A 23737-nucleotide genomic window follows, 5' to 3' on the forward strand; every position below is an offset into this window, starting at 1 on the left:
CTTGCCTATCTGGGACTAGCGCCCAACACTATGCCCCATTGAGACCGGAATTGGATCATTGATGATCCGCTCTTATCACGCTGATTGTCGCGCCGAACATTTTTTGACGGAGTGCTTCAAGCTGTCGCAAGTGGGAAAATGAAGACCGACTTCAAGGTGAGTCTGTTTCAATATTCCTATTATGATTTTTCTAACTCGGAATGCAGTTCTCCAACCTTTTGGGGACGGTCTACCGTCAGGGCAATTTGCTCTTCACGCCCGATGGCACCTGCTTGCTCTCGCCAGTGGGCAATCGAGTCTCGGTCTTTGACCTGGTGCAGTATGTACTCTCAAATAGGCTGTGCACATCATTCGAACCCGCTTGCTTACTATATCGCCCATAGGAACACCTCCTATACCCTTCCCTTCTCACACCGCACGAACATCGACCGCCTCGATCTATCGCCTCGAGGCAATCTTCTGCTCACCGTCGACGAGACCGGACGGGCAATCCTGACCAATTTCCAACGTCGCATTGTCATTCACCACTTCTCATTCAAGGGTCGTGTGACTGCTCTCAAGTTCTCTCCGTCTGGTCGCCATTTCGCAGTCGGTGTGGGGAGACGCTTGCAAATCTGGCAGACCCCCTCCACCCCCGGTACCGAGACCAATGGCGAGATTGAGTTCGCTCCGTTCGTCCTACACAGAGACCTTGCTGCACACTTCGACCATATTTCGACTATTGAGTGGTCGAGTGATTCGCGCTTCATTCTCACAGCGTCCAGGGATTTGACTGCACGAGTATGGAGTTTGGATCCTGAGGATGGGTTTGAGCCGACCACCTTGGCCGGTCACCGGCAAGGCGTGGTGGCCGCATACTTCAATGCGGAACAGGAAAAGGTAATATATCTCATCAGTGATATTTCATTGGACTGGTACTAACTCAGCCTGTAGATCTACACCGTCAGTCAAGACGGAGCCCTTTTCCGCTGGGAGTATGTGACCAAGAAAGACCCAGAGACGGACGAGGATATTGCGGAAGCCCGTTGGAGAATTGTGAAGAAGGACTTCTTCATGCAAAACGATGCCAAGGTTAACTGCGCTGCGTTTCACGCATCCTCCAACCTGCTGGTGGTGGGCTTCTCTAATGGTCTTTTCGGCCTGTATGATCTACCCGAGTTCAACACCATCCATCTTCTCAGGTATGTGGTATTTCTCTTGTGTCTCTTTGCTTTTACTAACAGGGTTTTGCTCCAGTGTCTCCCAAAGTAACATTGATGTTGTGACCATTAACCACTCCGGAGAGTGGCTCGCCATGGGATCATCCAAGCACGGTCAGTTGCTAGTGTGGGAGTGGCAATCCGAGTCGTACATTCTCAAGCAGCAGGGTCATCTCGACTCCATGAACTCCCTTGTTTATTCACCGGACGGACAGAAAATCGTCACTACTGCCGATGATGGTAAGGTCAAGGTTTGGGATGTCAAGTCTGGCTTCTGTATCGTGACCTTCACTGAGCACTCAAGTGGAGTGACCGCATGTGAGTTTGCCAAGAAGGGTAGCGTTCTTTTCACTGCTTCTCTGGACGGTTCGATCCGAGCCTGGGATCTCATTCGATACCGCAACTTCCGGACTTTCACCGCACCCTCCCGTCTGTCGTTCTCTTCGATGGCTGTGGACCCTAGTGGTGAGGTGGTCTGCGCCGGGTCGCCGGACTCTTTCGACATTCATGTGTGGTCTGTGCAGACTGGCCAATTGCTTGATCAGCTGTCCGGCCACGAGGGCCCCGTATCCAGCCTTGCCTTTGCCTCCGATGGTAACCATCTGGTCAGTGGCAGCTGGGATCGCACTGTGCGTATCTGGAGCATCTTCGGTCGTACACAGACTAGTGAGCCTCTCCAGCTCATGTCTGATGTTCTGAGTGTGGCGTTCCGTGCCGATGGTAAGCAGGTCGCAGCCTCTACACTGGATGGCCAGCTGTCATTTTGGAATGTCAACGACGCTGCCCAGGAGGGCGCCGTGGACGGCCGTCGTGACGTGTCCGGAGGCCGGAAGGTATCCGATCGTCGAACCGCCGCGAATGCCGCGGGAACTAAATCATTCAATCGAATCACATACAGTGCCGATGGCAGCTGCATTCTGGCGGCTGGTAACAGCAAGTACATTTGCTTATACGATGTGGGCACGGGATCCCTTCTCAAGAAATACACTGTATCAGTGAACTTGTCCCTGGATGGTACTCAGGAGTTCCTGAACAGCCGCAATCTCACCGAGGCTGGTCCTCGCGCTCTTCTCGATGAGACTGGCGAGGCCTCTGATAAGGAGGATCGTATCGACCGCACCCTTCCCGGCGCGAAACGTGGCGATGCTGGTGCTCGCACCACTCGCCCGGAAGTACGAGTGATGGCGGTCGATTTCTCACCAACCGGTCGTGCATTCTGTGCTGCCTCTACCGAGGGTCTCCTCATCTATAGTCTGGACACGGACTTTGTATTCGATCCCTACGACCTTGACATTACCATCACACCGTCCACTATTCTTGCGACACTTGAAGCCGCAAAGGTGGCGTCTGCGACCAACACTGTCGACGATGACAACACATTCTTGAAGGCTTTGATTATGGCATTCCGCTTGAATGAAAACAAGCTGATGCGCGCTGTGTACGAGTCAATTCCTCCCCAAGATATCCCCCACGTGGTCCGTTCAGTGCCCACGGTCTATCTTCCCCGCCTGCTTCGTTTCGTCGCACTCGCAGCCGATGAGACCCCTCATCTTGAATTTAACTTGATGTGGATTGAGTCTCTCTTCAGTTGCCATGGTCGGTATTTCAAGGAGAACTCGGGCACATTCGCCCCTGAGCTGCGTGCCGTCCAGCGCGCTGTTGATGACATTCGAGAGAACCTCAAGCGGTTGACAGAGAAGAACCTCTACGATCTGAACTACCTTCTGTCCAAGCCTGTTCTGGCTGATAAGAAGCCCGCTGCCACTCTATTGGCACTAACTTCTGGTGAGGCTGATGAGACCGATGAGCAGATGGTCGAAGCCGAGGACGAAGAGGGCGGCGAGTGGATTGGTTGATCTGAGTTCGTGGAAACCCTGTAATGTCAACTTTGCATATGCGCATGGCGTTTGTATATTAGGACGAACCAAAAAAAAGTGTATAGAATCAAAGATCTTTAAAATTCACAATCAAAAATGTGTCGTAATGTAAATGCACGGGGAAGTTTGTGCTGCATTAGAGGTGCCTAAAGGGGTAAGTCAACACTGATAGCGAACAACAGTTCTTTGTGTGTTGGCAAGTATGCATTCTCCATTTTATGGCCCCATTTCTAGACCCCTTAAGTACCACGCAATACTGTCCGATGCCATTCTGTGTTACCCTCCATTTCTTCTTCATCGTACAGCCGAATTCCTTAATCTCCTTGACAATCCCTAGAAATTAGCCATTTCCCACTAAAGTTGTGTGAACATCCAGATGGCAGGCTCCTTCGTGTGGCCCCTCCTCGGGGTCCTTTTTGTGTACTTTTGCTTACAGAAAAGGTCACATCCGGCCCTTCGGCGCATTCCCTACGTAAAGTATAATGCATACATGCCAGATATCTTCAATAGGCTCATCTACTACCCGAAGGCTAAGTCTATGATCTATCGGGGCTATGAGAAGGTTTGACATTCGTGAAGGTAAGGATTGGCACATATGGTTACTGATGCAGATATAGTACAAGGATAGTCCGTTCCGCATGTTAACCGGAGACGGAGAAGTTGTTGTCTTGCCGGTAAAATACGCGGCTGAGCTGAAGCATTTACCTCCTTCCGTCCTCAGCTCCCTAGATGCGCAGTTCGAGGTATGGTACCAGAGCAAGCATCTATGTCGTAATATCTATAGACTTCGATTCTCAACTGACATCATGACAGAATGCGCTCGGACACTATACGAATATAGTGATCAACAGCTACTTGCCATCGCAAACGGTTCGAAAGCGCCTGACCCCCAATCTGGGTATATAACTACAGTTGAATCAATTTCTAACCCGCAAGCACTAATTTCACCTCACAGCCCGAGTCGTCCCCTGGGTCATCGACGAGCTACGATATGCATTTGAGACCGGGCTACCAGACTGCGAAGGTAAAAGAGGGCCCAATGTATACACAGTAGCAACTAAGAATCTCCAACAGAAGACAAGTGGACAGCCTTTCAGCCCCAGGAGCTATTTGTGCACCTCATCTCACGAGCAACCTCGCGCGTCATGGCAGGCGAATCTCTCCGTCGTAACGAAGAATGGCTCAACACAGCAGGCAAATACTCCGTCAACGTCGGCCTATGCGTAATCCTCCTCCGACCATTTCCCAATTTCTTCCGGCCATTCATAGCCCCGTTCCTCCCTCCAGTACGGCAAATGAAGCGACAATTACAATTTACAAAGGACCTCTTCGTCCCAATAATCAACGAGCGCCGCGAAGCCGAAGCAGCCAATGATCCGGGGTATGTCAAGCCAGATGACTTCTTGCAGTGGATGATAGATGGCGCAGAGGATGAGCAGGACCAGAACCCCGAGGCATTGGCGCATCATATGCTGTTGCTCATGAGTTTGGCAGTGGTACATACGAGTACGATGGCGATGTGTCATTTTCTTTATGATCTGATTCATCGTCCAGAGTATTTGGGTCCTTTGCGTGAAGAGATCGCCCAGACCTTGCCTGATGGGTGGGAGAATGCGACAAAGGCGTCGTTTGAGGCTCAGCGGCGCATAGATAGTTTCCTGCGCGAGTCGCAGCGCTTCGGACCCCCTGGTGAATGTGAGTGATCGTGTGCTATACATCCAAATGCCTCAAATGTTGGGGTATTATTGATGCTGATATGCAATAGTGTCCTTCCACCGCATCGTAAAGGAACACCTCACATTATCGGATGGACTCATCATCCCCAAAGGAACACACATCTGTTTCCCCTCCGGCCCAATGAGTAAAGATCCATCTTTCATTGCGAATCCAAGGCCTTTTGATGGCTTCCGTTGGAGTCAGGACGCTAGTGATCGTAACGCCCTCGACGCATCTGATGCCGTTGAAAATGCAATATCACTCAATGGGAAGCAGTATAACGCTACATTGGCTCCATTAACATCCACCAGCTTCGTCAGTATTAGTCCGTCGAATATGCACTTTGGATTTGGGCGTCAGGCATGCCCCGGCCGATTCTTTGCGGTGAACACAATTAAGGCAATTTTGAGCCGTCTCATCATGGAATATGACTTCAAGTTTGATGATTGCCAGGCTGGGCAAAGACCAGTGAATTGGGCGGTGGGGGAGCATGTCCTGCCGAATACGAGTCCAGTTGTGTTGATTAGGAAAAGGTCGATAGGGCTCTGAGTAACGCGGGTTCATCTGCGGTATTCTACTTTGATTTTGATTTATGGTTTGACTTTGTTCATGGTTAGTTATGAGAATCCCGATCTAGTAAATCTATTGTGGAAGTTTGGGTTCTGGTATCAATCCATTTCGTAAATATCATGGACAAACGCAGGCAGCTAGACTATACAGTCCAGGTGGCAGGGTATGCCGTGAAATGAGAAAAGACATCCCTATACATCATACACAATGGCAAAAACCAGAGCCATATCATCCCTCTACGGAAAAGTTTCCGCCAAATTACTGAGGGTTCACAGCGGAGGCACCGCCACGCTGTCCGCCACGTCCACGGCCACGGAATCCATTTCCATTTCCGCGGCCACGACCACGTCCTCGTCCACGCTCAAGTCCCTGGGGAGGCGGGACTGAGGTATAGCTTTGAGGGCGGAAGTTCGGGTTATTCTGGATGATGCCCTCACTGGGGTCACCATTCTCGACCGAAACATAACCGCCACGCTGACCGCCACGTCCACGGCCGCGAGGTCCACGAGGGGCGCCGCCATTGCCATTAGGGCGGAAGGGAAGCTCAGTGGGCTGCCCGTTGGCATAACCGCCGCGGCCTCCACGACCAGCTCCCTGGCCGGAAACAGCTCCTCGGAATGAGCCTCTCAGAGGCGGAGGAGCCGGAGCGTTTTGCAGCTGACCCTGTCCGTTGGGTCCAAGAGGAGCACCGTATCCGGCAAGGGTCAATGGAGTTTGCTCCTGCTGGGTCTGTTGGCTTGCTGCAGCGCGGGAGCTGGCGAGCAATTGACGGTAGGAGACGTTAAGGACAGACGATGCAAGGACAGTCTGGCCACGGAACGGAGAGCAACGGCCACCAAGCGTAGTGCCACTCATGAATGAGACGTCAAAGACCACGTCAAGCAAAACAGTACGAGGGGTTCTGGTAAGACCGACAACAGTGCCGCGAGTGGCGATAGGCACTTTGCCAGAGTCCTGGGCATAGACAACGCGATCTCCAAGCTTGAAAGTCTGGTTGCCCAGACGGTGCTCCACATCGGCCGGGCGCAGCAGAGCGCTACGGGGAACACCACGAACCTTCTTAGGATGCATTGGGGGTTGCTGGGCATTGGAAGCGTCGGCATCTTCTTCGATCAGGTGGACAATATCAGAATCCAGCTGCTCGGCATCTAAAGGCACTCTCTCGAAGTTCTTGGCCTCCATGGACTTCAGCCAGTCACGAATCTCCTTCATTTTCAGAAGAGCGGTTTCCTCAGGATAGAAATCGTAGGGACTGTAGCGATCATTCTGGGGGTTGCGCTGAATGCCAGCAAAGAATTCGGGGAATTTGATCATGTATTGCTGGAGCAGGTCGACGGCCTTTTGGCTGAACTCCCAGCCAGAATCTCCGCGGCGAGAATATCCGAGCACCTTCTGCTTGCGAGCCTCGAACTTGAGATTCAGACCCAAGTTCACACGCTGACCATCGACATCAACAGAGAATGAGGAGGTGATCTTAGCCAGGACCAAGGGGTTAAGGCGAAGACTGCGGGCAACAGCATAAGAAGGCATGTAAGGGCAGTACCGCTCGGCTTGTCTGACACGATCTTTTCCAAACTCGGGCTCTTTGCCCTTGACAGCTGCGATCAGACCGTTCACCTTTCCTTCCTCGTGACCAGTAATATGAACAGGTCGTCCATAATTGAAATCACCCAGGAAAAAGGCACGAGAGTTCTCCGGGAATTCTTCCTCGATGGGTAGAGCCTCTCGCTCAATGAAACGTTCATCAGGGTTGATCACGTCATCCACAACGACTTGAAGAGCGTAATCAGTCTCCTGGCCAGTGATATCCGCAAACTCCTTGATAGTCGCTCCCTCGTCGGTCTTCGTCATGCCCTTCAGTAGCTGAATATGGACCAAGGACTCAACTTCACCAATGACCATGCCGAGTCGCTTGCTGTAAGTTCCTTCAATTTTAGTTGCTTTCTTCTTCCATTGCTCAATCTGCTGAGGAGTGTGCGGGATTGAGACAACGTGCTCTTCGTGCGGCGGAAGAACATAATCAAATAACTCATCCGAAACACGAATCACAAGAGCTTCTTGTAGGAATGGATATCCGACATGAACTCGTTTTCCGAGCTTTGTCTTGGCCAGTTCAATATTGGACCGGCTACCAGGATCAATAAGAGTAATGACCTGACTCTCGTTGCGGCTTTCCTGCTGGAAGACCTGGACTCCATGGAATCCGAGCTGACCAATATGAGGCAGGGTCTTCAAAGTGGGGAATCCCGCAAGAGCCGCTGAACCCAATTGCACACCCTCCATCAACCCATGGAAAGGTTCTAGGCCTTCCATGACCGGGAGATCAAAGACATTCTCAATGCAGCGGCAATTCGGCAGGTCAGGGAACACGCCGGGCATCGAGGATGGATAGATAAAGTTCACATCTGGAGAATATGTGAATTTCAAGCTGGCTCCGAAAGTGTTTCGGGCCTTCTCGTCAGGGGCAAGGAATTGCTCTCGAGTCTTGAGAGCATCCAGAAGCCTGGTTTCGTCAATGAAAGGAATCTTGACCACAGCCTCCCATTCCATTTTCTTGCCGTTCATATCCAGCTCAAAGTCACGAGGGTAGAAGTCAATGATGGGGGAATCAGGCGAAGTCATGAGCTCCCAGTAGGCAGTGGGCACGATCTTCTTACTGCGATCAGGCAGAACACCCATCAGTTGATCGTAGGGTCGGAAGGGTCTTCCAAGTCGGAAATTCATGTCGGCTCCAAGGCCCTTTTTCACGTCTATTTTGCAGTTAGTAAATTGAATGGGACGTATTATGGAGGATGTATTTACCCGAAATCATAGGGGCATAGTGATACTTGAAGAACCAGGGCCACGACGCAATACCGCGGTAGTAGTAGAACAAGACCCACTGCAATCCTTGCACGTAATTCTCAGTCAATTGTTTCATCTCTTCTTCGTTGTCAAGTCCCCAGCCGAACTTGGATCGATAATAGGTATCCTTCCATTCCTGGAACTTTTCCTCGTATATCTTCTCCGCGGCCTGCTGAGCTTCTTCGGAGGTCATTTCCTGAACCTTGGCCTTCTCGTACTTTCGAATTATACGTTGAACAGCCAAGGTTGCTTCCTCATCATCGTCATCAGAGTCATCTTCATTGTTGTTCTCGGATTGCGGCAGCTGAAGTCTCATGTATCGATCACCAGCCTCATTCTCGGTGGTGGACCAGGGCAGACGAAGCGCATCCGCAAGCTGCTCCACGAAGGCGCGGTCGCGTGCTGGCAAAGCGGGAGGGAAATCCAAGGGTTTCGCCTCGGAGCCCTTCCCAGGCCGGTTTAGCACGTACTTTTTGATCTTTTTCAAGATCTCCTTCTGATCCGGAGTGATGGTCAGCTCCTTTGGCTTCTTCTGCAGCTCCATTGAGCCGTCGTCGCCGTTCTTCTTGGACTTAATCCATTGGGCGTCAGAGTACTCGGCCTCAAAGAAGCGATACTCAACATTACTCAACACTTCAAGAAGAATTCCCAGGCGGTCCACATTGATCGTGCCCTCTTCGTTGACGTAGCCACCCATCTTTCGCAAGACATCCTTGTAGATTTTGAACATCAGCGCCAGCGCACCCTCATTGATATGCAGATTGGGCAAGTTGGGTAAGAAATCGTTTCCAACAAAGAATGCCATGAGAATGAAGTCGTCAATTACACGCTCCATATCGAAGGGGAAATTCAAAGCATTCTCCTCCTCCAACTCTTGGAACTCCAGCTCCAAATATTCTCTAACGACGCTGAGATGCAAGAGATAGAAGTTCTGGTGCTCGAGCTCTTTGGGTTTCTTCGACACCTGGCGACCAAAAGTCACCTCTTCTCGCAAAAGACAGAAGTGTGGGTCGTGACTGAGAAGACCCAGCATAATCAAGTCGGCATCCAGACCGTAAAGACAGTGTCGCATATTGGACTGATAGTCGGGCTGTGCCTTCTTGCGACGGATATACTCCATAATCTTGTGCTCCCCTTCACCGGGGACCTCGTGGCCCGAGAGCACAATCTCCACACCCTGCCAGTCTCTATCCTCAGAGATCTTCTTGTTGATGAAATATTTCAGCTGTTGTGTCAACTTGGCCATGAACTCCGTGCCCGGAGTAATACAATTGCTGTCGAAGGCATCTTCCTTAGGCATTTCCATGCCCTGCTCAATCGCCTTCTCCTTGGCCTTCTCAGCATCAAGCGCCGTTCGGAAGCGACGCGCACGTTGCTGGTTCATTTTCGCACGAGGTGCGACACCATCAACAGCCATGAAGAACAGCTGCTTGGGCTTGATCTTGCCAAACAAGTGCTCGATATAGTTGAAGATGGCAATAAACATTTGTTCCTCAGTCATACGGAATGTAGGGGAGTCGCTATCGCTATGCGTGCAGTTGTGGATAATTCCGTTCATATCGAGATATAGACTGTCGAACTCCGGGATCCGGCTCTCTGCGATGAGCATCGAGATAGCGGGGTACCGCTCACTTAGCCAGCGGAAGAATTTCGGAACACCCATTTTGAAGGATGTATCGAATTAAAAGGCCGCGGCAGGTACTGGTACAATGAAAGGGTAGGGGAGATAGAAGGACAAGTGTAAGAGGTCGATCGTCAGACAAATGGGAAGGAAGGTTGCGACCGAAGGAAGGTAGAAGGGCGCAAAGGGAGAGGGCCCGATATGAATGCCACAAGTATCCCCAAGAGATGTGGTGGGGTCGTTGTAAAAGGGAGGGAAAGAGGAAGTGAAAGTGACGGTTGCTGAGGTTGTTCGAGCTTGAAGTTGGCAAGAGTCATTGCCAAGCCCACATTCCCTCTTGGGACTAGTGTCGAGCGGTGCCCATTAACGCGGTCTCCCGACTTGTCGCGTTTCGATCGCCCTTCGCACCTTTCCTTTCTACTGCGCTCTCGGCTCGTTCACTTTTACCACCCTTGTCGCATCTAGCCACGATTGCACACTGTTGGAGTTATGGATCCTTATGAGGACGAGAACCGTGAGTTCGCTGGAGCTTAATGCGAAATCTCAAGCTAACAGTGAACAGCTCCGATGGAGGAGACCGAGAAAGAAAGTGAACACAGCAGCGAAAAGATTATCAATGAAGGTATCTTTCACTTCTTACGCTCCATATCTCACAACCTGCGCAATGGCTCACTCAGACCTATACATAGAGTACAAGACCTGGAAAAAGAATGCGCCGTTCCTCTACGATGTGATGCTGAGCACAGCTCTGGAGTGGCCGACGCTCACTACCCAGTGGCTGCCGGATAAGCAAGAGTCAGTGCAACTAGCTTTCCACTCTCGCTTTATACTGTCCTGCTAATTCTCTCCTTTTCCAGAGTTCCGGACAAGCCTTATTCAACCCACCGTCTTCTTATCGGCACACACACTGCTGGCGATGCCCAGAACTATCTTCAGATTGCACATGTGCAGCTTCCCAATCCCAATGTGCCGAACCCCGAGGACTATGATGAAGACAAGGGAGAGATTGGAGGCTATGGCGGGGGTCCTAAGAAACCCCAGATGGAGATCAAGTTCAACATCGTTCAGAAGATTGATCATAAGGGCGAGGTCAACAAGGCACGATACCAGCCTCAGAACCCTAACATCATTGCGACCATGTGCACAGATGGTCGGGTAATGATTTGGGATCGGTCAAAGCACCCCAGCCAGCCTACTGGGACAGTGAACCCTCAGATGGAGCTCCTGGGCCACGACGCCGAAGGCTTCGGTCTGAGCTGGAATCCTCACGAGGCCGGTCACCTCGCCACTGGTAGTGAGGACAAGACCGTCCGTCTCTGGTAAGTACATGCGCATTATCATCAAAGGGTGGGGTACTAATATATACCGAAGGGACCTTACCACCTATACCAAGGGCAATAAAGCCGTTCGTCCCACTCGCACCTATACCCACCACTCTTCCATCGTCAACGATGTCCAGTACCACCCTCTTCACTCATCTCTCATTGGCACTGTCTCCGATGACATCACTCTTCAGATTCTGGATGTCCGCGCTGCAGACACGACTCAGGCTGCTGCCTCGGCCACAGGACAGCACCGTGATGCGATCAACTCGATTTCATTCAATCCAGCGGCAGAGACCATTCTGGCCACTGGATCTGCAGACAAGACAATTGGCTTGTGGGATCTACGAAACTTGAAGACGAAACTTCACTCGCTGGAGGGCCACGCCGATTCCGTGCAGTCTGTCTCGTGGCACCCATTCGAGGAATCTGTGTTGGCTAGCTCCAGCTACGACCGCAAGATTATGTTCTGGGATCTCAGCCGGGCGGGTGAGGAGCAGACGCCCGAGGATGCGCAAGACGGGCCGCCAGAGCTGTATGTACCCCTCAATATTGATCACACCACTCTTTACAACCGACTGACCATGTCCTAGTCTCTTCATGCACGGCGGACACACAAATCGCATCTCCGACTTCAGCTGGAATCTTAGCGACCCCTGGGTTCTTTGCTCGGCTGCCGAAGACAACCTGCTGCAGGTATGGAAGGTGGCAGATGCGATTGTGGGCAAGGATTTGGAGGATGTCCCGACCGAGGAGCTGGAGGCGTAATCCATTGAGCTTCTCTCGGGCCATTTCGTCTGGCATTTTCCTTTCCTGGTGTGGTTGCAGGCGAACCATAGGTTTGATCATAATGAGTACCAATCAAACTACCACCATATAGCTATCGATTCAAAAGTTCTATGGACTCTGTCGTGATTCTGTTCGAATACTAGTCTGTTGTAGTTCATATTATTGCCCCAGTGCTCTACCGGTGTTATTTGTTTCCTTGGGTACGTCCGGGGCCCTTGGGCCCGTGCATGACGGGGTGTAGAATAACTCCGACACGAATTTTAAACACCTAGATGAGTTATAGTAGCTCCGGTCAAACATTGATATTAGTACCGGCTCGCCACTGGAATGTTTCCATCAGGCTCTACACAATGTAAACATCCTGACAGGGTTACATTTTCGCACAGAAGACAAGCTAGCTTAACGGGATTTGTGCTAGTTAAGTTCCAAATATATTTTAGCAAATTTAATATTTTTCTTTTTCCAACGATCAAGGGAATTAATCCATTGTTCGACAAAGACTCTCATTTGATTAGGATCATTACGTTCATGTCATCTGTAGAGCCCATTACTGGTAAAATTTCATTCTCAGCCACCATAATCTAGCATAGCTGTCGCACTCTCCGGCTCTCCGAAACCGCTAAGCGCGAAGGCGTGCCCGCGGGCAGACTGTTATCACCGGCTATCATTGGTGGAGAGAGAAGGCGGTGTCGGGAAAGATGAGGGGGATCGTCCTAAATTAGGCTTAGCGCCCCGTGATTTCGGATTGCATTTGCGCCAAAAAAAAGTAGTCATCATGGCGATGCTGATCTGACCTGATCTTCTTTTAAATTCTTGTCGGTACTACCGGTGCAATATTCTACAATCTTGAAAGTCCCTACCTATACATTTCTTTCACAATGGGTTCTGGTTCTCCTCCACCCCCGAAGCCATCGGCAATCCCGTCCCACATGATCAATGGCAATTCTCCCCTCCAGTCCTTCACAGCTGCAGGCTCGGGCTCTGGTACTAAGGCTCGCGATGCCCGTGAGCGAGAGAGTCTCAACACCTCAATTCAGTCTTCTTTTGCTCCCCGTGTCCCCTTTGAGTTCGATAACCTGGAGGCGGAACCTTCCCACGCGGGGGATTCGACTGCTACGGAATCCGCAGCAGTAGCAGCTAGCACCCCCAGCACTTTGACCCTCCGGTATGATAATTGTTTTTGCCCAGATGAGCATGCATTTGACCGAATAAATCTGACAATTCCGTAGTGGCCGACCGACTCTGAATGACCCACCCCGCGACCCCAGGGACGAAGGCGGTCCATTGACCCCGCCGGCGACTGTCAGCCGCCCCGCCAGTCCCTATACTATGAATCCACCAATCGACTTTGACGGTCTTAGCTGGCCTTGTTAGTCCTACGATCGGGTCATTTTGAGTACTCATTTTCTAATCATGCCACTTAGGCCCCGGAACACGCGAGCGATTGGAGTCGACACCGGAGGAGAACGCAGAGCGGATTCAGAAGCTTGCTGGAGCAGTGCGGACAATTCTAGAGTGTGTTGGTGAGGACCCCGAACGTGAGGGTCTTCGTGGCACCCCCGAGCGTTATGCCAAAGCTATGCTCTTCTTCACCAAGGGCTACGAGGAGAACGTTCGGGATCTGGTCAATGGCGCAGTTTTCCACGAGGATCATGACGAGCTGGTCATTGTGAAGGATATTGATGTGTTCTCTTTGTGTGAACACCACATGGTGCCCTTTACTGGAAAGGTATGTCTCGCATACGTCCCTGTCGGATCTTTCTAACCAAGTGGGGCAGATGCATATCGGCTATATCCCGGATCGCCGCGTGCTTGGTCTTTCCAAATTAGCCCGCCTGGCTGAGATGTTCTCCCGTCGTCTCCAAGTCCAGGAGCGACTGACTAAGCAGGTTGCTCTGGCCATCTCAGAGGTCCTCAAACCTCGCGGTGTCGCAGTTGTTATGGAATCTGCCCACCTGTGCATGGTCATGCGTGGTGTACAAAAGGTCGGCAGCACCACGACGACCAGTTGCATGTTGGGATGCATGCGTTCAAGTGCCAAGACCAGGGAAGAGTTCCTGACTCTTCTGCATCGCAAATAATCTCCCATATGCTTTTCTTTGCCTATTATCCTGACTTAGCTCTGAGTCGGATATCCACTTTTATGAATTTGGAGTTTTCGGCGGTGACCTTTCAACAGGTGTACTTAATGCTGGCTTTTGCCTCATTTCTCTAGCGATGGTTCTGGTTATTTCTTTCCATTTTTCAACATTTTCTGCACTATTGGCAATATCTTGGATAAATTTGTCTCTGATGCCCAAACTTTGCAACTTTTTTCGACTTGACGTCTTCCCGGGTCTGCGACGAAGATCATTACACTCACGGATGACTCCTTCCCTCCTTACATGATGCCTAGACTAACACTACCCACCGGGGCTTTTTTTGTTTGTTGGAGTTGTGATTTTGGATACTCAAAACCTCTGGCGGCGCCGGCGAGGCTGTTTCAACACTTGACTTTTCACACTGTACTCTCAACAACCTGATGCCAGGCTCTACCCTGTCTTCTGTATATGTTTCATATCCGTATGTCGGAATTTTGTGCATATTATTGATCCATTCTGATTATTGACCTTAACATGAATAATCCAAAAATACTCCCATGGACTAGTTACCAGAAAGACACATTTGTCGGTATTGTGGAGGAAATGTTGAAACAATAAGGCATTTATGGATCTGCCTGTTGTGCGCTGAATGGTATTGAGAGCCGAAGAAAACGGGTTGGTGCCTAATTTCCGAGTATTGTTTTGGTTTGTAGCCAAAATGCAGTAGGAGCCCGCTTCGTGAATACGCTGCACCTGTTGTTTACCTTTCCCTCTCTGCACATCTCAACTTCAATCTTCCCACTGCTCGTTCCTCTTCTGTTTTGACATTCTCATGGTGATTTAGCTCTCCAGACTGGAGTGCCTCGATCTCGAGTGTATGAACCAGGGTCAATTTTACAATCATGTCGTCCCGACGCCCCAGTCAAGCCCATAAAGAATTTCTGCATGATAGCACTGACTCCCAGGGAGCCATTTCCCAGCAAGGCGGTCCGGGATTTTCTTTACCTATTTCCGGGATTCAAGGAGCAACCCCAATCTTTCCAAGTGATGGAGATTCCCACCTGACCTTGCGTCCTACCAAGAGGGCCGCAACGGCTCCGGCCAGTCCCCGACGCTCTCCTAAGCGCACCTCCCCCGAGAAAAGCCCATCTGCTCAATCAGCTCCAGCTCAATTGGCTTCAGCCTTCCATCTAAATGAATTCGATTTCGCGATTACCGATGCGACCACTCTCAAAACTACCAAGTCCACCACTGATGCTACCGCCATCGCTAACTTTCTGACTGCAATGGAAAAGCGCCTGGCAATTCCGCCTGGACAAAGACGCACCCCTCACCAGAGCCTCCAGTCCTTCTTGATTCAGCAGCAGCTTGTCGCCGGTATTCCTGTTGACAAACTCGAGCCCATGAGTGGTCCTGGATCCCGTCAATCCCAGGGAATCCCGAGGCTCTTCAACACGCCCACTGCGTTGACATACTTCAACGATGCTACCTACATCCCAGCTATTCCACCTGCACAGTTCAACGGACCTGTTACTCCTCTTCCAATAAATCCATCGTTGCCGAACCCACCATGGATGGACCAGGCAAAGGATGATAGCAACCAAAGTGATGACTGCCCCGCGACTTTTACCCAGGACTCGGTTACTTCGACTGGGTCTCCGATGGTGAACAACCCCCAAACCCCGGAACATACCACGGAATTATCTGCTTACTTTTGTTCAGACGCAGAGCAGGTAGAGATCTCCCATTTTTACACAACTCATTTTGTGACTGGTTCTGGAATCTTGGGACAGCCTCCTGCTGCGTCTGTCCTTGAGACTACCACTGCGACACTGGTTTACGAATCCGAAGATGGGAGCATATTATCATTGGGCAAGTCAATAGGTAAAACCGAGAAGGAAGCCCGTTGACTTCACAAAATCTGCCAAACTCGGTTTGAGTGTTGGTGGTTCCAAGTTATGATACAGATGTGCTGTTGACCCCTTTGGTCTGAAGGACGAAGTGGCATGGGCGATCGAACAATAGAAAATTAAAAAAAAGGGAATGCAAATAGAGAGACTTATCGCCTTCAACAAGGTATCATAATACTGATCTATGAATGTGCCGTGCCCTGACCCTTCCCGAAAGAGGAATTATAGATCACATGACATCAACACGTGTCCCGGCTAGGCTCGACTCCCGCAGCGCAACCTCAGCCTGACGTGACATCAACACCACCTTCCATGTCCTAGTCACCAGGGCTCCGGTGGCGTATATCTAATGAATGTTCCCGAAGGAGGAGACCCATCACTTACATATTATGTTCTCTATGTTCTGGTGACTTTTGCGAGCGTGCAAGCCACAGCCTGTCCCGCCCGATCTCAAGCTGACCTTCCGCTCCGTGTGGGCGCACCCCCTTTTGCGTCACACGACTCGATGAGAGCCCCATGAAGCGTTCATTTTAAGCTGCCGGACATACTTGGTAGGCCTTGGGTCTCTTGTTTTGAAATTCTGAACTTCGGGGATGGGGCAACCACTGGACCAGCTAGAGGGTCGTCTTCCATCGCCCTGTCCCACCTTTGTTCTGGGCTCCGTTATTGCTGAGCTTACCCTGGCGCATGGAACTCTAGGATTGGCTCACCTAGTCTCTGGGTCCATCTTGGGCCATCTCCTGTTCACAACACCTGCAGACTTCCTGGGCAGGGATCGACTTGATGCATATAACTGAATTTTTGGGGCGTTGAGATGACGGAATGGTTGGGTCGGATGTTCAAAGGGGCAATCTCTCATGGAGATTCTGCGATATCGCGATGCCTGCATTCCTCTGGATAAACCCCTGTGTTTATCTGCTGTAAACTACGGCCGGCGCCGCAATGCGGTGTTTCCGTTCCACGACGACAACGAGGAGTTCTAACCATCTGCCAGACAATCTTCAGACCCTCTGTCACTTCGGTCTGACGAGAAAACATACATTGCAGTGAGAACGTCAACAGACATGTACGTTTCAGTGCTCTGCTATGGCATTGCCAACGTCGTGATTGAGGGGTAAGACTTGTTCAGAGCTTGACACAGCTCACACCTGGCTATTCCGGCACCTATGTGCTTTACAGGCGATACCATTCTTGCTTTATGCAGTACGTAGATAGATCGATCCATGAAGCCATGTGATCTTGCCTCAGGCCGATGAGCGAGGCAACCAAGGCCTTTGAGGACCCCGGCACCTCCGCGAAATTAACTACAGCAATCTCTTCACTTGTGACAATTCACGAAGTACGAAAAGAGTGACGACCAGACCAAACCAAATCAGGCCAAAAACCTGGTGCATCGGCTCCGAATCCACTTGTAGAGCCGCACGGCAGCCACGCATTCGCGCCTGACCACCAGCGCCCTGGATTTCATCAAACCCAGATTTCCAGTGTCTTTCAGTAGCCCATTTCACTGATTCATAGAGAACCGGTGCGTATAAACCTAACGCGAAGGATCCCCTTGCTCACACAACAGGCCGAATAGCACGGAAAAACCATTGATCCGCAGTCAACCCCCAAACCCGAGGGCCTTGCTGAGAACGCGGACACGAGAAGCGGCTCCACTCATTTGTGCTTTCCTCGATTGACTGGAGCGCCTCTCTATCACCTCCTCTCTTTCTAACCATTTTCTAGCTGCAGCCAGATGCCGCTGGCGACGCTTTCATGGCTGGGTCCCGAAGGAGTCCGCCGCTGAGAGACCAGTGGAACGCCGACCCAGATCGCGATCCCCGTGAGAGGGACAGGCGCAGAGGTCGAGGGTCGAATCGAGATCGAGGTCGGGCCCGTCATCGCGAAAGAGGCCGTCATCCAAGACCTAGCGATCGCCATTTTGATTATCCTGCACGGTCGCCACCTGCGCGCGCTTCCCGCTTTGGCTCTGATCTATCTCACGCCCCCGGCGATTCTGCTCTGGATCGACCCCCTCCGCGCGGCTCCCCTGGTCCTCCGTCAGGATCAAACAATAATCGACGATTAGACCATCCTCGACCTTCATCATCAGGCGGCTGGAACGATAATCCGTCGGTCTTGTTGGATAGAGACGGTCCGGCATCTCGGCTTGACGAGTCGCCTTTTGCACCCCCGTCAAAGAGAAAGAGAACCCGCAGTCCATCACCTCACGGCCCACGTGGCTCATATCCTCCTGGGCGCCCATCCTTTGGCAAACAAGGCGAAAGACGCGACCGAAGCCCTTCGTTTAAGAACCGAGGCCGCTTTTCAGGGCGTGGTGCTCCTGGCCGTGGTGCTTCCAGGCGGAGATCACCTCGTGGACGTGGACGAGATCGTCGTGGGAACGATCGCCGCCGTTCTGATATTCAAAGGCCGGGCAGGTCCAAGTCACCCGGACGGGATAAAGGATCCCATCCATCACCAGATAGACGTTCTCGCTCGTTGAGCGGTGACTATAGTGACCGAAATTCTCGCTATCGATCTCGATCTGCATCGCGACACTCAGCTCGCTCCGCGCACTCAAGGATGTCAACTTATTCTTCGAATTCACGAGGTCAGGATGGGATGAACTCGACTCAACCCATCCAATCCATCATGCACAGCACGGCTCGCTCTCCATCGCCGCCTCGCCCCATCCCAAGCTACGACTCTAGCAATATGAGTGGTCCTAGTGATGGGCCCGCCCGTTTACAAGACGCTTTCCCGATGCACGGAACACGGCCTTCAGATGTGCACAACAAGCAGCGCCGCCAACCATCCCGGCCACATCTTGACCAAAGACCATATCCGACGTCTCCGAATTTCGCAACGCCGACAAGCTCGCACCATGGGTCACCACCGCCAACCTCTCCTTATAATGGTGGTCGAGGAGGTCGATCTGGACAACCGCAGTTTGCTGGTTCTGGGTAAGTGTTATGTTTCTTTCCTTTCTTTCATCTAACTTTGTAAATGCTGATCTCGTTCCCTTTTATAGACCGTCTCCACCTTACCGACAGGATAACTACAACTCAAAAAATGTTCCTTCGGGGCCGCAATACCAGAACAACCACGGACATTTCGATGGGCCATTAAACCACCAGTCCCAAGGCCCGTACAATGGACCTCCCTATCGAGGGGGCAATTCTGGGTTCCGAGGCAATCATACAAGCCAAGGCCCAGGTCGCCGGTTTTCTGCATCCGGACCTCCTCCCTATAACAATGGGCTTTCACACCGCGGAGGCAGGGGCAATTTCAACAATTCACAATGGACTGCATCTGGATCTCGTGGCCGTGGCGGACCGCAGAGCCCTCCTCCACACAGCCGTGATTCGCAGACACCTTCGACTCGTGCTCCTTCTGCAAATGACCCGCTTTCTCCTCGGGCACCCGACCCTGGGGCTCAATTTGCAGTCACAAATAGGGATCATCAAAGAGAAGACATCAGGTCTCTGCCGCAGGCTGAAGATGATGGTCCTCATGATATGGCTCCGCCTCCCCGTGATTCGAATATAACTACTCCTGGGGAGAAGGGCGGGAAGTTCAGTTTTGCTTTGAAGCCGAAGACTACACCAACCCTTACTCCGAAGCCCGTTCCCGAACTAGCACAGCGAATGGTTCGTGAACCACCCGCTCGGGCACCCGAACCGAAAAGCCCTCGTAACCGTTTAACAAACGGCCCGCTACCTAAGTTCAATCCCGATGCTCGGTTTGACCGACGAGAGCGGGACCGTGGACGAGACAGGAAGGGAGATCGTGACCGTCGAGACTTTCGAAATCAACAAGACTTTCGAGACTCGCGGGATACACGAGACATGCGAGATGATCGTCGCTTCGACCAGCGTCGTGATAAACGGAAGAATGACAAGAATGTCAGGCGTCCTGATTTTCGACAACAAGAACGTCGCAGGGATCCCTCGCCAGAGCCGCCAAAAGAGCCGCCGAAGCAGACCAAGATTGTCGTTCGGCCCAAGCCACGCCCAATGATGGCCAAGGAGTTTGCTGATGCCGACTCAGTTTACTACCGGAAGCCGGGCAATGAGTCTGTTATCGGAGCTGGCACCTACGGCAAAGTCTTCAAGGGAATTCATGTCTTTACTCAGCGCAAGGTTGCCCTGAAGAAGATTCGAATGGAAGGCGAAAAGGATGGATTCCCGGTCACAGCAGTGCGGGAAATCAAGCTGCTGCAAAACCTTCGGAGCCACAACGTGGTTAGCTTGTTGGAGGTCATGGTTGAACGGAACGAGTGCTTCATGGTCTTCGAATATCTTTCCCACGACTTGACTGGACTAATCAATCACCCTACATTCTCCCTCACCCTCGCACACAAGAAGGATTTGGCCAAGCAGATGTTTGAAGGGTTGAATTACCTCCACCACCGTGGCGTCCTCCACAGAGACATCAAGGCCGCCAACATCTTGATCAGCAACCAGGGACTCTTGAAATACGCCGACTTCGGCCTGGCTCGCTTCTTCTCCAAGAGCCGCCAGCTCGATTACACCAACCGTGTTATCACGATCTGGTATCGGCCACCGGAGCTTCTGCTAGGTGAGACTCGCTACGGCCCAGCGGTCGACGTGTGGAGTGCTGCATGTGTGTGTATGGAAATGTTCACCAAGAAGGCTGTCTTCCCTGGCGAGGGCGGCGAGTTGAGTCAACTGGACAAGCTTTATAACTGTTTGGGCACACCGACTCGTGCCGACTGGCCGGATCTCGTGGAGATGCCGTGGTTCCAGTTGATGCGGCCAGCAGAGCGCAAGAAGCGTGTCTTTGAGGATGTCTACAAAGATGTTCTGTCCCCGGCGGCTATGGACATGATTGCTCAAGTCTTCCAATACGACCCCGCGAAGCGACCAACCGCTGAGGCGGTCCTCCAGCACCCTTACTTTCTGTCTGAGGAACCTGTCTCTCAACAGGCCATCGAGTAAGCTTACCCACCCTGACACATACTTTAATCTTGCTAACCTTTTCCCTAGACTGGAGCATATCGAAGGAGACTGGCACGAGTTCGAGTCCAAGGCACTTCGCAAGGAGGCCCGGCGTGCCGAGTGGCAGAGCCAAAAGGACCGTGAGAAGCGTAAGGCAGAGTCATCCGTGCCGACCAGTGACCGCGATTCCAAGCGCGCGAGACAGGAAGATTCGGACCAGGTATCGGGCCCGTGATAGGGGAGTTTCATTGTGCTTTTTCTGTATGGCATTGGGGCATGGCTGATGGAATGGCTTGCATCTACGATCACGGCAGTTTCTATTATTCGGGGAATCTTCAGGGGCTCATTTTCTGTCACATATCGCCCAGCGTAAAAAATTATTTTCTGTAATGTCATCGATGCAGATGTTTTCGAAGGGTATCTTGTATCTCGTATCTCGTATCTTGTAGGGGCAGAGGGGTCCTCAAGCAGGGCCTGCCTGAGATCAAAACAAAGAAACGCGCCAAAGGAAAACACAACAAGCTAGATCGGCACTGTAGATAATCCTTGTTAGCTCGCACTACAGGTACACGAGATCATACGCAGCATGTAAACAGGGACAGCATCAGACTTTGCCAATAGACCTCACGCCCTACCAGCCAGAATGTAGACGGCGGTTGGGACCTCGGATTACCAGAGAGCTCACGGAGTTTCTTCATTTATGATGTGTAGATTGGATTGCATGCTATGGACGTACCCAGTAAGGAAGCTATGAAGCATCGTTGGGGGAAAGAAAAAGAGTGTCTCGTCAATCAGGTCATCAACGGGTCATGGTAGCTCGAAGGCCCTCGTGTTAATGGTTTTAGATGCGAGTTAATTTGCTCTCGACACACACATCGGAGATGACGGGGCAGTGGTAAAATGCAAACCCCAGCATTGATTTGAGTTGGTGGTCTTGCTGTTAAAGAAAAGAAAAAGAAAAACGGGACCAGAAAAGGTGAAGAAAAGGGAAGTTCGGATAAAAAGACGGAGCGGGCGGCAGGCGAGATGACATCTGATTGGTGTGGATGGAGCTTCGAGTCTCCGATTCATCGTCTTCACCACTTTCAACCTTGACGAATACCCCTCCCCATATTACTCTCTACCTTTCCTTCTTTCGACTCTCTACAGCGCTTTCCCTTCTACGAACTCTTCCAATACCTTTCCCCCTGCTGCGACACACGACCTCCATATACCCCTCCCGCCACCGACTCGCGTTTAATCCCGCCTTCATCCACCCGCCTCGTTTTTTCTCTCGCTATCCCGACCCTCTGCGCGCTCTCTACGTCATCGATAACCCTGTATGAGTATTTGTTTTGTGTGCCCTGTCGTTTTTTCGAGCTTCCTGTTCTCCCGGATGACCGCTCGTGTCCCGGGCACCCTCACCCGCCGCGATGGATAATGCAAACCTGTGGACTCGTCGAGCAAAGTAGGACTTCGCTGGTATACTTCTCGAAGCCCGAACATCTGCTTATGGCTTTCTCTCTCTAGCTCTTCCAAATTGTCTTTGTCAATGTCTGGAACAGACGGCAAAGATGGTGCCCGCGTTGAGATGCCCCGCTCATCGAAACGATTCGGCCCCGATAGCTCCCACGGGCGCTCCAATCCATTTAACGCTATATCCCCGATGTCCACTGGTGTCCCTTCACCGTCCACCAATGCCTCCTCCGCCTTCGGCTTGGGGTCAGGTGCTTTCGCCTCATTCGGCGCTCCCAAGACCCCCGGTGGTTCAGACCTGAAAACTCCGGGTGAGAAGCGCGAGTTCTCAGCGGAGCAGGAAGAGGCTATCAGGGCTAAGGTTCTGGCTCATTCCCATGTTTCCGGGCCCGGTGAGAACCCGCTCAAGTCTACCTGGATTGTCTGGTACCGTCCTCCCACGCCCAAGTACTCCGACTATGAGAAATCGACGGTCCCATTGGCGTCGATATCATCGGTTGAGAGCTTCTGGGCTATTTATTCTCATCTTAAGCGTCCTTCGCTGCTCCCGACGGTTTCGGATTACCATATCTTCAAGAAGGGTATTCGGCCCGTGTGGGAGGATGAGGCAAACAAAAGAGGCGGCAAGTGGATTGTTCGGTTGAAGAAGGGCGTGGCTGATCGCTACTGGGAGGACCTGCTGCTGGCTATGGTGGGTGACCAGTTTGCGGAGGCTGGGGATGAGGTCTGCGGCGCCGTGCTGAGCGTACGGGGTGGAGAGGACGTCTTAAGTGTGTGGACACGCATTGATGGTGGGCGGAACATCAAGATCAGGTATGACCGCATTCTTGGTATATGTTCGGTTACCTATGGAAGCTGACTGTCCCTACAGAGAAACGATCAAGCGTCTGCTTGCCTTCCCATTGGACACCAATATCATCTGGAAGAGTCACGACGACAGCATCGCCCAGCGTTCTGCTATTGACCAGGCCCGCCAGGAGAAAGGCACCAACCCCAGCACTCACCTAGGCACAGAACGGCGGCGCCCGACTCACGAAGACCCGGACAAGGTCAAGGGAGCCACTGCGTGAGCATCCCTTTCTTGTGGCCTTGAGCCCTGTATAGTAAACCCCAACGAAACGGAAAAAAAGATATCATGCACAACTTACTCATTGGGACGCATTTGGTTCTGGGGGACGGTGGGGCATCGTGGCGAACTCAGCGGTTTCTTTTGATTTATGTCTTGATTGAACTCATTATGTCTGTGTCGTCTTATTCATGCGTGATGCTTCGATTTTTATTTTTTTTTATTTTTTTTTGTCCACGTCCCATTTATGGAAAAGTGCGGTGCAGGTGCATCTGCTTGCAGGCGTGGGAATGTTGGTCTTGTAAGGATTGTTAGTCTAGCTGGTAGCTGATTATTTTCTG

At 51.7% G+C, this 23737-nt stretch overlaps 8 protein-coding genes across 8 annotated transcripts; 7 read left to right on the plus strand and 1 right to left on the minus strand.

Annotated features, from left to right (window-relative positions):
- Positions 1–138: 138 nt before the first annotated feature.
- On the plus strand, positions 139–3055 carry N7443_003856 (snoRNA-binding rRNA-processing protein PWP2; the record flags this gene model as incomplete). Its single annotated transcript, XM_056883912.1, has 5 exons — positions 139–156; positions 207–319; positions 384–879; positions 934–1181; positions 1237–3055. 5 exons carry the CDS (start codon positions 139–141, stop codon positions 3053–3055), a joined length of 2694 nt encoding a protein of 897 aa, XP_056742190.1.
- Positions 3056–3452: 397 nt separating this feature from the next.
- On the plus strand, positions 3453–5341 carry N7443_003857 (cytochrome P450; the record flags this gene model as incomplete). Its single annotated transcript, XM_056883913.1, has 6 exons — positions 3453–3638; positions 3694–3819; positions 3890–3974; positions 4032–4100; positions 4151–4771; positions 4842–5341. The coding sequence occupies 6 exons, from the start codon at positions 3453–3455 to the stop codon at positions 5339–5341; spliced, it is 1587 nt and encodes a 528-aa protein (XP_056742191.1).
- Positions 5342–5620: 279 nt separating this feature from the next.
- N7443_003858 (chromatin-binding exonuclease XRN1) lies at positions 5621–9869 on the minus strand (the record flags this gene model as incomplete). Its single annotated transcript, XM_056883914.1, has 2 exons — positions 5621–8112; positions 8165–9869. The coding sequence occupies 2 exons, from the start codon at positions 9867–9869 to the stop codon at positions 5621–5623; spliced, it is 4197 nt and encodes a 1398-aa protein (XP_056742192.1).
- Positions 9870–10316: 447 nt separating this feature from the next.
- On the plus strand, positions 10317–11917 carry N7443_003859 (WD repeat RBAP46/RBAP48/MSI1 family protein; the record flags this gene model as incomplete). Its single annotated transcript, XM_056883915.1, has 6 exons — positions 10317–10341; positions 10390–10449; positions 10517–10622; positions 10685–11146; positions 11199–11684; positions 11743–11917. 6 exons carry the CDS (start codon positions 10317–10319, stop codon positions 11915–11917), a joined length of 1314 nt encoding a protein of 437 aa, XP_056742193.1.
- Positions 11918–12816: 899 nt separating this feature from the next.
- On the plus strand, positions 12817–14019 carry N7443_003860 (GTP cyclohydrolase I; the record flags this gene model as incomplete). Its single annotated transcript, XM_056883916.1, has 4 exons — positions 12817–13103; positions 13168–13307; positions 13363–13667; positions 13717–14019. The coding sequence occupies 4 exons, from the start codon at positions 12817–12819 to the stop codon at positions 14017–14019; spliced, it is 1035 nt and encodes a 344-aa protein (XP_056742194.1).
- A 902-nt stretch (positions 14020–14921) lies between these two features.
- N7443_003861 (uncharacterized protein) lies at positions 14922–15929 on the plus strand (the record flags this gene model as incomplete). Its single annotated transcript, XM_056883917.1, has 1 exon — positions 14922–15929. One exon carries the CDS (start codon positions 14922–14924, stop codon positions 15927–15929), a length of 1008 nt encoding a protein of 335 aa, XP_056742195.1.
- Positions 15930–17687: 1758 nt separating this feature from the next.
- N7443_003862 (putative protein kinase) lies at positions 17688–21110 on the plus strand (the record flags this gene model as incomplete). The annotated part of the gene is made up of 3 exons (XM_056883918.1): positions 17688–18877; positions 18946–20871; positions 20924–21110. 3 exons carry the CDS (start codon positions 17688–17690, stop codon positions 21108–21110), a joined length of 3303 nt encoding a protein of 1100 aa, XP_056742196.1.
- Positions 21111–22406: 1296 nt separating this feature from the next.
- On the plus strand, positions 22407–23400 carry N7443_003863 (eukaryotic translation initiation factor 4E; the record flags this gene model as incomplete). The annotated part of the gene is made up of 2 exons (XM_056883919.1): positions 22407–23143; positions 23202–23400. 2 exons carry the CDS (start codon positions 22407–22409, stop codon positions 23398–23400), a joined length of 936 nt encoding a protein of 311 aa, XP_056742197.1.
- Between the last annotated feature and the right edge of the window lie 337 nt (positions 23401–23737).

This window comes from Penicillium atrosanguineum (assembly GCF_028827265.1).
Source record: "Penicillium atrosanguineum strain IBT 20685 chromosome Unknown utg000003l_segment0_segment0, whole genome shotgun sequence".
In the NCBI taxonomy this organism is placed as follows: domain Eukaryota; kingdom Fungi; phylum Ascomycota; class Eurotiomycetes; order Eurotiales; family Aspergillaceae; genus Penicillium; species Penicillium atrosanguineum.